Source organism: Cyclopterus lumpus, chromosome 13, assembly GCF_009769545.1.
Source record: "Cyclopterus lumpus isolate fCycLum1 chromosome 13, fCycLum1.pri, whole genome shotgun sequence".
Classification (NCBI taxonomy): domain Eukaryota; kingdom Metazoa; phylum Chordata; class Actinopteri; order Perciformes; family Cyclopteridae; genus Cyclopterus; species Cyclopterus lumpus.
This window is the reverse complement of record NC_046978.1, coordinates 18,112,155-18,125,628: the sequence shown is the minus strand read 5'-3', so window position 1 is coordinate 18,125,628 and position 13,474 is coordinate 18,112,155. Positions and strand designations below refer to the sequence as shown.

The window sequence follows — 13,474 nt, the reverse complement described above, 5'->3', positions numbered from 1 at the left end:
TCTGGAAGAGACCAACGGAGGCAGATGGGGGGGGGCTGTCAGTGAGGATGAGAGTCGTCTTAGCGCCATACGTGTGTCAGACATGCTCCATAACCCTGCCCATCAGCATTACTGTAGTTTATTAGGGTGCAGCACCTCCGCTGACAAGTCGTACAATCGTGTCGTGCTCCTGCCGTGGCCCCCATAGTGTCATCTTCATGCTCCCCGGCTCTCTTCCCTGTCATCCAACACCCCCCCCCCCCCTCCTCCTCTTCGCCTTGATCCCTCTTTTTTTTGGGAGATTCCTACGGAGGAATCCGGAGAAGAAAAAAAAAAGACTCTCCTTCATTGGCGCTGTCATCCTTCATTGAAATGAAAAAGCGAGTGGGAAGCGTAAGAAGCTGTAGAGAGAGAGAGAGAGAGAGAGAGAGGAAGGTAAAAATGTACAAGTGAGAGAAATGAAGTGTTTATCATCATCCACTTGACGCACACGAGAGGAGGCGACAAGCATGCCGTGATAAAAGAGACATGGGGTGGGGGGGGGGGGGGGGGGGGAGTGATAAATGTGGGCTGGAGTGTAAACTTTAATGGCCCCCAACCTTGGATGGGAACAATTTGCCAATATTTAATTAACTGTAATGTGATCAATCAGAGTGTTGGAGGATGGAGCCGTTCCGGTGGGACGCCCGCCCCCCCCCCCCCCCTCCTCCTGCCAGCCACACTCGTCCTATAGCTCATTTAGCCTCGAGAAAGCTCCGAGGGAACGCCGCAATCAACAAAAGTGTCTCGGGGCGTCTGGAGGATCTCGTTGTTGCCGTCGACAACGGACGGTAATTTTTCCTCGTAAATCATGGCGGCCGCTCGTTGACGTTTATTTTTTTATTTTTTTTAGGCCTGCGTCGCACAGGGACGGTGTTTTTGGCCAGGATTTTGTTTTCTTGTGTGTGTTTTGTGAGATTAAATTGTGAATGCTTGTGAGATTATTGTTTTGTTTTTCTCCTGTTTTCCACTTCCGATTGTTTTCAGGTACGACACGGGGGATTTTTTATTTTTTTTTAAATCTTCATGTCTCCTTTGTTGTTTTTTTTGTCCTGCATGGATTATAAATACAACAAATAAAAACTAAAAAAAAGTTTATTTCCACATTTTGAGCTGGATATTGGAGTCCATCCTAGAGGATTATTATTATTATTATTATTCAATTCAATCTTTTATTTCAGACTCAAGGTCCAGATAGTGTTATTATTATTATTATCATTATTATTATTATTACTATCATTATTATTATTAATAAATTAAATTAAAACTTTTATTTCAGACTCAAGGTCCAGATATTATATATTATTATTATTATCCCTTTTTCCTTAACATTGACAGATACAAGTGTTGACAGTTGTTAATACTTTGTATTAATAATTGTTTGGCAATGCTGGATGGATGATTTCTTTACTTTTACAGCAAAAAAATAAAACTACATTTGTGAATGTGTTTTTTTTTTTTTTTTAAGTGCCGATCATTATACTTTTCCAGTAGAAAAAAACTAACTAAAATTGATTAGTTTTATTGGACTCACGAGTCCACGGGTGGATGGTTGTGTGGAGATGCGGCTCATGAAACCAGCTGATCAATATCTTGTTAGCAATGCTGGATATGTGTATTTTTTTTCTTTCTTCTTATATATAAATGGTAAAAAAAAAAGTCACCAGTATTGGGAGTGAGCTAATCCCGGAGCTGTCTGTCAAAAAATATACGTTTAATCAATAGTACGGCACCTAAAACTGTGAAGACGGACACCAGTCAAGCCAAAGAAAATGAAAATGAAGTGCAAATTGGTGGCATTCATTACCCCCTAACTCAATTTTCTCCTTGACCTTTTTTTTAACTCGCCACCAAAAGAAAACAAGTGCCCCCTTCGCTTTCTTTTTTTATGGTTGAGTTCCCAATCTGTCGGGAGACAAGAGGTCAGAGCCCTTTGACAAAACAAAAGGAAAAAAATACACGAATTTTGCTAATAAAAGCCCGGGATGATTAAATTAGGAAGGTAATTGGATTCCTGCGCGTGCAATAAAATAACGCCGGATTGGGTATAATTAAATTGTCGCCCCCCCCCCCCCACACACACACACACACTCTGTTGGAGCTGAAAGCCGGAGGAGGAATTAGAAATAAAAGGAAACAACTACAGGACGTAAAAGAGTGAGACATGCAAGTTTTCTTTGTTCACGTTCTGGTGTGTGTTCACCCTTGAACTCTAACTTTCACGAACTGAAAGGGTTAAAACTCTAAGATGAAAACACGGTCAACTCCCACATAAGACGGGCGTGGAGTCGCCCCCTGGTGGTCAGGGGAGAGAATACAGCTTTAACACATGAAACATAGACTTCTATACAACCAGAGGAGTCGCCCCCTGGTGGTCAGGAGAGAGAATGCAGCTTTAACACATGAAGCATAGACTTCTATACAACCAGAGGAGTCGCCCCCTGGTGGTCAGGAGAGAGAATGCAGCTTTAACACATGAAGCATAGACTTCTATACAACCAGAGGAGTCGCCCCTGGTGGTCAGGAGAGAGAATGCAGCTTTAACACATGAAACATAGACTTCTATACAACCAGAGGAGTCGCCCCCTGGTGGTCAGGGGAGAGAATGCAGCTTTAACACATGAAGCATAGACTTCTATACAACCAGAGGAGTCACCCCCTGGTGGTCAGGAGAGAGAATGCAGCATTAACACATGAAACATAGACTTCTATACAACCAGAGGAGTCGCCCCCTGTTGGTCAGGAGAGAGAATGCAGCTTTAACACATGAAGCATAGACTTCTATACAACCAGAGGAGTCGCCCCTGGTGGTCAGGAGAGAGAATGCAGCTTTAACACATGAAGCATAGACTTCTATTCAACCGGAGGAGTCACCCCCTGGTGGTCAGTAGAGAGAATGCAGCTTTAACACATGAAGCATAGACTTCTATACAACCAGAGGAGTCACCCCCTGGTGGTCAGGAGAGAGAACCAGAGTTTTTTAAAACTATTTCCTGCCTTTGTGTTTTATGTCCCTCTGAACTCTGGTCTTTGTGGTTCGTGCTCTTCAAATGTCGCTGTTAGTCCACAGCGGACGCCTCCAGTCACATGTCATAGCACAGCAGCACTTTCATACTGTCAACCAGGGCACTGCTACTTCAGCTCACCCCGGGGCCTGACTATCACACACACACGCACACACACACACACACACACACACACACACCTCCAAAACCATCACAATAAGTGATTCATTGATGTATTCCCTGCTGGATTACGTGTTAATTACAGAGGGCTAATCGATAACATCAACTAAACGATGGCTCAAAGGTGTGTCTGTCTGTGTGTGTCTCTGTGTGTGTGTGTGTGTGTATGTGTGTGTGTGTGTGTGCGTGAGTGTGTGTGTGCTACAAAGCAAGACCAGTGTGTGCTCGAAGCCCCCCGTGGGGATTAGTACAGTCTTTACACCCGCGTTGATGGATGGTGTGAGTGTTTCTTTTTTTTTTTTTTAGCCCTCAGCTGCGTTTTAACAGGCCGTGATTGGTCGTCTCTCTGAACTGATCCTGGACCTGAGCCAGCAGCCCCAACCCCCCACCCCTCCTCCTTGCCTTCCTCCTGTCTCCACCCACTGAGACTAGGTTTACGACATTGTTACGACACATTCTGACAATCCCACTCGTCGTATTCTGTTTTTTACGAAACAGCGGGGCTCGCCAGCCGACCCCGAGTGCGGAGCCTCAAGGAATTGAAGAGCGGGTTTGCATCATTACGATCATTAATTACATAAAGGCACGAGATAAGCGTTAGCCCCTTTTTAAAATTAAGTAATCAGACCCCTGCCGGCTATCGAGATAAGAGAACAAATGGGTGCGACTTAATAAATGAATCTCGGCCTCATTTCACGGACTGAATAAAAAGGGCCTGAAGTATTGAATTATGACCCGCTGCCCCGGCGAAACACAAAGACGTGTGTGTGTGTGTGTGTGTGTGTGTGTGTGTGTGAGTTCCCTCTCGTCTGGGTACGATGGAAGTAGACGCGCTTTAAAACGCGGCGCGAAGAATCTATGAGGGAGTCGCCCGGGGCAACGGCGCCCCGAAAGCGACCAATAACGCTGCGAGGAAATCTCTGCGATTTTCTGGATGAAAAGCGTCATTTAGCTCCGGATAAATATGCGTGAGGCTCCATGCTAAGCTAATTATAATCTGAGGCGCGATAACGACGACGCGAAGAGGAAGATGCACGTAAGCCACATTAGCATTAGAGTATAATCAGTGCACGCTTAATTGGGCTTTTTAAAAAAAAATATTAGCATTCGTGTTCTTTTAGTCGACGTTACACTTGCATTTCTATGATTTATCGAAAAAAGCCTCGGAAGTTTGACACGAGAGAGGCGACGTGACGAAGCGGCGAGATGTTCAGGGCTCTAGTGTGTATGTGTGTGTGTGCGTGTGTGTGTGTGTGTGTGTGTGTGTGTGTTCGTGAAGGGCTTTTAAGAGAGGCTTTTTGTTGGGAACCAAAGCCAGTGTTCTCAGGGTGACTCGGGCCTTTAGTGGGCCGTCCATCACATTGCTCAAAGCCGGCATTCCAAGCCACTCGATTGGTCGTTTCCGCTAAGCCCCGCCTCTCGTCCGAGGTCCCCCGACCCTTTGGAGTAGGAATCAAAACTGTGACTCGGGGATGAGCATGAAAAGCAGATTAAACTCTCCCGACAACGAGAGGATTACTCGCTCCGTCCCGTGTGTGTGTGATGTAACGGGATTCGACGACGCCGTCCAATACGTGGGGGGGGGGGGGGATGGGGGAGGGGCTTCTGGTAGCTATAGACACTGTCAGGTAAACCTCCACAGGAGTTAAAAGAAAGTGGCATTCAGTAGAAAAGTTCATGTTTAATTTTAAAAAAAGTTCAGGGCGAATTCATTTTTCTAACCAAGAGAAATACGTTTTCTCATTTTAATAAATACATTTTAATATAAATAACTGTATAACAAGTGTATTGGGGGGGGGGGCTCTTTTTGTCTTCCATTAAGTGAATTTAAATGGTTTCTTTTTATTGTATTTTGTGCTGCCATACGCACAGCCGGAGGACACGCCCCCCTTTTAATAATCTAACTGATTGCTTTAAGTAAACAACAAATTACATTAATTAAGTTTTAATATGTTGTGTTTTCCCCCTAAAGCGAACAACGACCGCGTAGCATAACTGCATTATGCTTATTTACATACGCGCCATCTTTCTACAGTAGCCCAGAAAGGACAAAAAACACAAAACGCTGACTCTTCGTTCCTCCTCCCTCTCAAGTTTTCCCGTCGGATGCAATCTGCAACGTCACCACTAGATGTCGCCAAAACCCCCACACACTGCAGCTTTAACCGAAACACGTCTAAAAGGGCGCACTGTGATTACTGTTTTAAAAGCAACATTTAACTATTTAAATTATGGCGCGCTCGTGATGCAGATGTTTATTATGCGTTATAGAACGTGTCACTGACATTTTTCACCATGAATTGATGCGACAAAAAATTCAAAAATAATGCTCAAAATGTCATAAAATTTGAATTCGTGCCTTTGGCTGTTTTTTTTTTTTTTTTTAACATCTGAAGCTGGTTTAATCCAACACCCTGAAGGTTGGCATTTGGGTTTTTGGAAAAAAAAAACGTCCGTGGAACGCACACATTTCATTGTCTCCCCCCGGGGGGGGGGGGGGGGGGGGAGTGAGTGAGCAGGAATTTATATGCAAGGACACGCGTGTGTGTGTGTAATAATGTGTGTGTGAGAGAGAGAGATATATATGTATATAAAGGGAGAGGAGGTGTCAGAGGACGGAGATAATCGTGGGAATCCAACAGCTCTCTCGTCATTCTTAATGTTACATGTGTGAGTGTGACACACGTCTCATTGTGGTTCTGAAGTGCCCCCCACCCCCCCCCCCCCCCTTCCCTATAGATGAGGATGTGAAATTGGGGTCCCGAGTCGGTGGATGTTTTATTAGCCGCTGGATATTGCCGAGGTGGTTAAGATAGACCGTTTGATTTGCGGCCGCTCCTTTTCATTTACTCTTAATTTGCGATAAGCGACTTATTTTCCTCGGGAAAATCGTTGGTAATTTCACAGTTTTGTGCTCTCTTTGAGTGTCTCTCTCTCTCTCTCTCTCTCAAATATGACAGGCCTCGTGGACTCCTCCCCCGTACTCCCCCCCCCCCCCCCTCCCCCCTCGAGGCACGATCGCAAATGAATCCATTCCAATACAAATGAACTCGTGATGGCAATCCTGCGCTAAGTGGCGGCTGCTTAATTTTTCCATATTGACGAATGCGCCGCTGAGAACAATGGCTTCTAATTAGGGCCACGCTAATTAGGGCCACGCTAATTGCGGACTGGTTGATTGGCTGCTGCCGGAGCGAGCTTTTGAGAGTGCCTCCATGATACTCTGCTGGCCCTGGTAAATCTACTGGTGATCAAAAATGATGTGTTTAGCTGAGCTGTCAAGATATAAATCACATTTTACGGTATATAACTGTTTTTTTTGTGTGTTTTTTTTTAAAAAAAAGCACTACTTGCAGATCGTATTGATCGGGGAGCATCGATCGGGTTGATCTCCGGGCTTTTTGTAAGTCGATCGGGCGCTTTGATCCGTACTTAACTTATTCCCCCCCCCCCCCCCCCCGGAGAACGAATCCCCGCTGACGCCACCGATCAAAGTTGTGATTCGTTCAACACCTTTTTTAAACCGATTGAATTCCCATCGTGCTTACACGTCGTGTTCAAGTACATTTGATGGACAGGTGAATGGAAACCCATGTAGAGCGTCTACCATAACACCTTCTGATTCATCACGATGTGTCACACGCTGAGTGACTCCCCCCCCCCCCCCCCCCCCCCCACTGCTATAAGTGGAGGTGCGTAGCGCTTGTTGCGTGCATATTTACAATAACTATACTGTAATTTGAGAGGGGGGAGGGGGGGGGGGGGGGGCACTCAAGTAAATGAAAACGAGACAAGGTTAAAAAGTGTCACGTTGCACAACAGCGATCCATCCAATAAAAAAAGGTGAACTCCATCATGTCCGACTCCAATCTGCGATATTAATTAAGCTCCGGACGTCGTGAATCAAATGATCTTTCGTGAAATATGTCGTACGAGATGGACGACGACGACGAGCGGCCCCTCGATATGCGTGTTGCTAACGGGGTCCGACCTCAGTGTGCACGGAAAACACACTGAAAAACACACACACACACACACACACACACACACACACCTCCCCTCTCCCCTCTCCTCTCGAGGGAGCCACTGTGACAGCTTCCCACTCCGAACTTCCCACCGCTGAATACCAAACTCTTCCTGCCAAGGTGTGTGTGTGTGTGTGTGTGTGTGTGTGTGTGTGTGTAACAGAGACAGCTGTTATCATGTTCCATGAGTGGTGTCGAGGCTGTAACACAGTGAGCAGAAAGCAGATTTCATTCTCCTCGGAGAGAGAGCGCGACGGTGGCGACAGCAGGGGAACTTGTGGGAGCGGTGATGATGTGTGTGTGTGTGTGTGTGTGTGTGTGTGTGTGTGTGAGACATATGTGCATAGGTGTTGTGAAGCTATGCAAATGTCGGGGGAGGGGGGGGAGTGAGAATGTACTCCATCGTTTGGTGTTTTCACTCTGCAGCATGCAAAATACGTCCTCTGCGTTCCGATATTTGTGTCGCAATGGTGATTTATTATTATATATTCGCGGTATTAATTAACGTGGATACTTTTTTTTTTTTTTTTACATTTTCCAGACGCTATGTAAAGGTGTAATTTAAGAGGCAAACAGACTGTCGTGTCCTTTGTTTAATGCAGTAAAGTGTTGGATTCATGGGAGGCCGACAGTATGAACACGTTAGCCGTGATGCTAATAAGCTTTAAAAGTTGTTTTTTTTGCGAGGATTTGGTATAAAAAGAAAAAGAAAACAATACAAAAACAAAATTACCTGAAACATCGTCCGGGATCCGTTAACGTATACGTGGACTAAATATGTGTTCCACCTCGGGGCAACGTCGATATTCCAACCAGATTTCAAGCCCCCCCCCCCCCCCCCCCCCCCCCCCCCCCCCCCCCCCCCCCCCCCCCCCCCCCCCCCCCCCCCCCCCCCCCTCTAGATCTGTGCCTCGAGCACCAGTAAGAACGAAGGGTTCATTTTGCAAAAGCAGATTATTTTTATTTTTCCTTATTTGTTTTTTTTTTGTGCGATCCAGAGGATGTCAATCAAACAGAAAAAAATTAAATTAAAAAAAAAAATTAAATAAGAAATGTCGTTGCACTCACGTGTCCATCAATCAATATGCTGCTGGTTTATTTATTTTTAAGAATGTTTTTTTATTATTTTTTTTAAATCTGATTTTGCAGCCTTTCCTATCCTAAAATATGAAAATAATCCCCCCCCCCCCCCCAAAAAAAAGACAATTTCTTGATTTTTCAATACCGAAACGCGGACGCACGGCCATTTCCCAGAATGCCTTGCGTCATCGACAAAACACTCTTTCGCCCTCTGCGTAAAGTGAAGGGAACGACAACTCCTCCAAGTGGATGTGCTCACATGCAGAACTACACACACGTACACCTGTCACACACACACACACACACACCTGTCACACACACACACACCTCTCACACACACACCTGTCACACACACACACTTGTCTCACACACAGCACATGTTCAACCTGACAGGTCTGCCTGCTCCTTTGAATGTTCAAACACAGTCTTGTACTTGATGTCCTATTCAGTGTATGAGGTGTGTGTGTGTGTGTGTGTGTGTGTGTGTGTGTGTGTGTGTGGGGGGGGGGGGGGGTTATTCTCCTCCTCTACGAGTTTCACCTTGTCCCCCCCCCCCCCCCCCCCCCCCCCCCATCGCTCCTTGAGTGCCCAGCTTGGATGTTCCGTGTCATTCCTCGCCGACATGGTTGACATTTCCCGCACCGCCGGCGTCTTTGTGGCGCTCTCATCACCGTGACGGCGGACTTACAGGTCGACCCCCCCCCCCCCAAAAAGAAATGTGTGTGTGTGTGGGGGGGGGGGGGGGGGGGGGGGGCACAGTTCCAAAGAAGTGCAGTGGAGCGTAGAGGCAGGAGTGAAAACACACAAACATGCACACACACACAAACACACACACACACACACACACACACACACAGTGCTGCATTGGGAGATCAACAACCATAATTGGCCGGCGTGTGATAATAAACCCTCAGAGGGGAAGAAATGATGGAAAAATGACTGAAGGTGACATTTTGTGCAGACCGGCCCATGATTTTGCATCCCTGTGATTATATTATCCCCCCCCCCCTCAAATAAAAAGATGGATTTCAAGCCTCTAAATATGACAACGCGGCAGGCTGTGAAGAAGCATTGACATGCACAAAGCATTTCTCATTATCTTTTTTATTATTTTTTTTCCCGATATTGATCGGGCATCAAAAGATGAAGCAACAAGCGAGGCTGTCTGTCATCTGCCCGTCGGCCGGGAATAATTCATTATTAATCCTCCTCTTGACACGACGGGGGTGGGGGGGGTGGGGGGGGAGGGGGGGGGGGGGGGGGTTGGTCGTAATGAATAGTTCACAGAGCCTCGTGACTAACTCTAATGAACCGACGTTCAAACTTTGGGTTATTCATATTAATTGAGTGTAATGGAAATTATCGGCGGCGTAAATCGTGTTTTTTTTTTTTTTTTTTTACCGAGTCTATTTTTGTGCGCGCCACATGCGAGAGAGGAAGAGGTCGTAGCCATCGTACCGCACGACCTCTGCTGGCTCCATCTGAGCTCAGAGGTCAATGAGGTCAAGAGCAAACATCTCCAGGCAGGAGCTTCATATCGATTCTTCTTCTTAGGCGTCTTGAAAAGCGCTGTATGAATTATTATTATTACTTTTGTCGCCATGATATTTACTTTTCCAAGGTTATATTTCTAGAACAAAACAAAGAACGCGTTCAACCGTCGACGGTATTTATTGTTTAAACAAAATATTAAATCGTATTAATGACTATTTAAAGTCTCGGGATGAGCTTTCGGCACATTTATAACTGCTCTCATTATTTCACCGGCAAATTACCAAACTTTATATCAGGATACACATAATTACAAATGTTCAAATTAGAAAAAGAGCAGCGTGGCTCACAGGCGTTTCCCGGGTTACGGGATGGATTCTTCACAGATTTTAGGGGTTTCATTGACATGAATTATGGGATTTTTTAGCAGAACAATAAAACAGGACCAGGATCAATAGATAGTGTAAGAAATTGACTGTACAGTAGATGCTATTCACTTACTATTCAAGTGAGTGTTTCTTTTTTTTTTTACCATCGAGCCAGAAACACGGGCCAATCGGCGGCCTGCGAGGAGCTACCGGTGGGCGGGGCTTAGGTCTGTGTGTTAGTGTGTGTGTGTGTGTGTGTGAGATACACAGAAATAGACAAATAATGCTTTAAAAACTAAACAAGCTGCAAAATGTGCGTAAAGACATCCTGAAACTTGCACATAAAGTTGTTGATTAAAAAAAAATTGGTTAAAAAGCTTCGTGGATTTTATTGTTCATTCAAAAATGAACAAAGATGACACTAATTATGAACTTGTTCATTGGGTTTCTTAATGTTTTGTTTTTCGGCTGAAATGCTTTAGGTCGCCTCTGGTTGCTAGGATACCAAACACACATCGTCCTCTGCATGGAGGGGAGGTGGAAGCATTTCGGGGGGAGCGAGGCTGTTGAAACTCGGTAATTAGGTTATTTAAAATAAAATTTAAAAAAAGGAACATTCCCGAAGCCTTTTACGATAGAAACGATCCAACAGACGACGCGTCCGTCTTTCACGTGGAAATCGCTGTAATTTCTGCGCCGTACATATATGAAGGTCACATCCCGAGCCAATCGCAGAGATAACGTTGCATTGTGGGAAAAGAAACGAGTCCCGCGAGCCCCCCCCCCCCACCCCCCCACCCCTCTCCCCCCGTGTATTGTAAAGACTTAACGGCGCACTAAAGGCTGAAAAGCTTTTTATTGCCGATTGTCGCGCGGAAAAGAGCCGACTGACGTGTTATGGATTTATTAAATTATATCATCATCGGTTTGTCCGGATGACAAATTGATGGAGTTCCTCTCCTGCGATAGATTTATTTATGGATGACTTCATAAACGATGCTCCGTCTGTCTGGAAGACGAGCAGCCGCTCACTTTATTAGTGATTCTGTCAGAGCTGCATTAGTCAACATTAAGGGACTAACCTCGATATTTTTAAATTATTCATTTTAGACAAACTGGATGTTGTAGGAACAGATTGATTGATTGATTTTTTTTTTTTTGCATGCAAAGCGAAGCACTTTTTTTTCCTCCGGGTGCCTGAACGCGCCTTGACCTCGGTGGAGTCCGAAACGGCCAATCGGCTAAGAGCCGTGAGGGGGGCGGGCTCTCCCACTGGGGCTTTTGAGTGACAGTCGGACCGCCTCCTCCTCCTCTCGTAGCGATGTCCGATATTGTTGCTAACGGGACCGATCCATTCAATTATGTGTTCATGTGCATCGTAGAGATCAGTTAATTAGACGATAGACAGAAAAACAATTGGCAATTATTCCTCCATTATGTTATCGATTAAGTATTAAAGTGCTTTTTCATGCAGAAATATTTGAAGAAACGCTCTCAAATGTGGAGATTTTCCTGCTTTTCTCTGTTTCATATGGTAATAAACTGAATATCTAGACTGGGATATTCAGTTCATGGACTAAAACCATTGATTGAGAACATAAGAAGCAGAATAATCAATAATGGAAAATAAAAGAAATTATATTTAAAGTACGGTTTAATTAAAAATGTTTAAATCGGACTATGCATTGAAGTTAGGGAAGCAATGTTAAATGCCCCAAATACCCCAAAGCGTATATTTATGGTTTATCACAGAATGCTGACAACTTCTAAATACTAAATACTAAATGTGTTAACTTAGCTGGTGGAATATTTCAGACTCGATACACAGGTACATTTAAAAAAAAAAAATAATTCTCCAGCAAGGTGACGAGGAGGAGGTGTGAATTTGAGGAATGGCGACGGGTTTGAACGACAGGAATAAACGAAGAGAGCGAATGAGAGGGGGATGAATGACAGGAGGGGCGGAGCCACCCGTCAGCCAATCACAGGCTGGGTTTTTTTATTATTTCGTTCAGCGCAGAGTTTTCAGGGGAGGAAGGCTGCGACGGAGACACACACACACACACACACACACACACACACACACACACTCACACTGGAGAATAGAGAGAGCAGGGACATACACACACACACACACACACTGGAAAATAGATAGCAGGGACATACACACACACACACACACACGCACACACTCGGCTACAGACAAATAGGTGCAGACAGCAAGAAATCGAGTCTATGAGACATTTTATTTGATTTGTGTTGTTGCTCCCATAATCTCTCGCCTCTCCTTGTCACTTGTTACAACACACACACACACACACACGCACACACACACACACACACATGCTTTTAAGCATTTTTAGGTTTTGCTTGGGGAAATATGTCTGTTTGTTTACAATAGAAATTAAAATCACTACAAGCAATGGCTCAAAGGTGTGTGTGTGTGTGTGGGGGGGGGGGGGGGGGGGGGCATTTTTCTTTTCCTCCAGTGTGTAAACTGAGTGACCGACGTATAGCGATGGTCATTTTGTGGGTGGAGTGTTTCCTTTAAAGAGACTTCTGGAGGCCTCAATGGTTTCCAGGCTGCAGGAATCCATTTAACAAGCTTTTATATTTATATATATACATATATATATATAAATATATATGTATATATACATATATATATGTATATTCCATCATGTGGCTGCCGTTACATTTGTTCTGCTTTGTTGACCTCAGATCTAATAAACCGGGGGTGTTAATGGGGGGTCATAAACTCCTGATACGGGTATTTGAACACATTGAACTCTAACTGGCCTTGCTCAGACAAGGACACATAACCCCCCCCACCCCACCCCCCCTCCTCGCCCCTTCAGGGCCCATTTCCATGAACAGAATTGGAAAATAGAAACTATTGATTTCGCACCGTGTTTAATGTGATTGCCTCGAACTGTGTTTCGGTCTCGTTTCTCTTTCGGCCCGTCATTGTTCTGGCAGTCGAAAGCGTGTGTTTATAGATTATGGTAATAACTCACACGCTAACGGGGCGGATTGTCGGCGTCGGAACTCAAAGTATATAATTGGGGCTGTAATCTAAATGTAATCCAACAACAATATGTTGAATAATGAAAAGGGGGGGGGGGGGGGGGTAATCCGGGTTTAGACTTACTGTAGATGGCCTAAATCCAGTCATTGTGCTCAGTGGACTTTTCAGTGTCGACAGACGACAACAATGTGGCCTTTATAAAATAAAATATCTCACAGCGAGTTATAAAAGGCTTCAGAACGATTATAAAAATGATAAAGAATTAGCATAATTCTCCCC

General features: G+C 44.8%; 1 protein-coding gene across 1 annotated transcript in view; it reads left to right on the top strand.

The window, feature by feature from the left end:
• Positions 1–7,127: 7,127 nt before the first annotated feature.
• The window catches only part of LOC117741824 (calsyntenin-2-like), a 58,454-nt gene continuing 52,107 nt past the window's right edge, over positions 7,128–13,474 (top strand). Inside the window, exon 1 of the mRNA XM_034549053.1 lies at positions 7,128–7,200. Within this exon, the coding sequence (XP_034404944.1) occupies positions 7,128–7,200 (73 nt within the window). The remainder of the gene's footprint in view (positions 7,201–13,474) is intronic.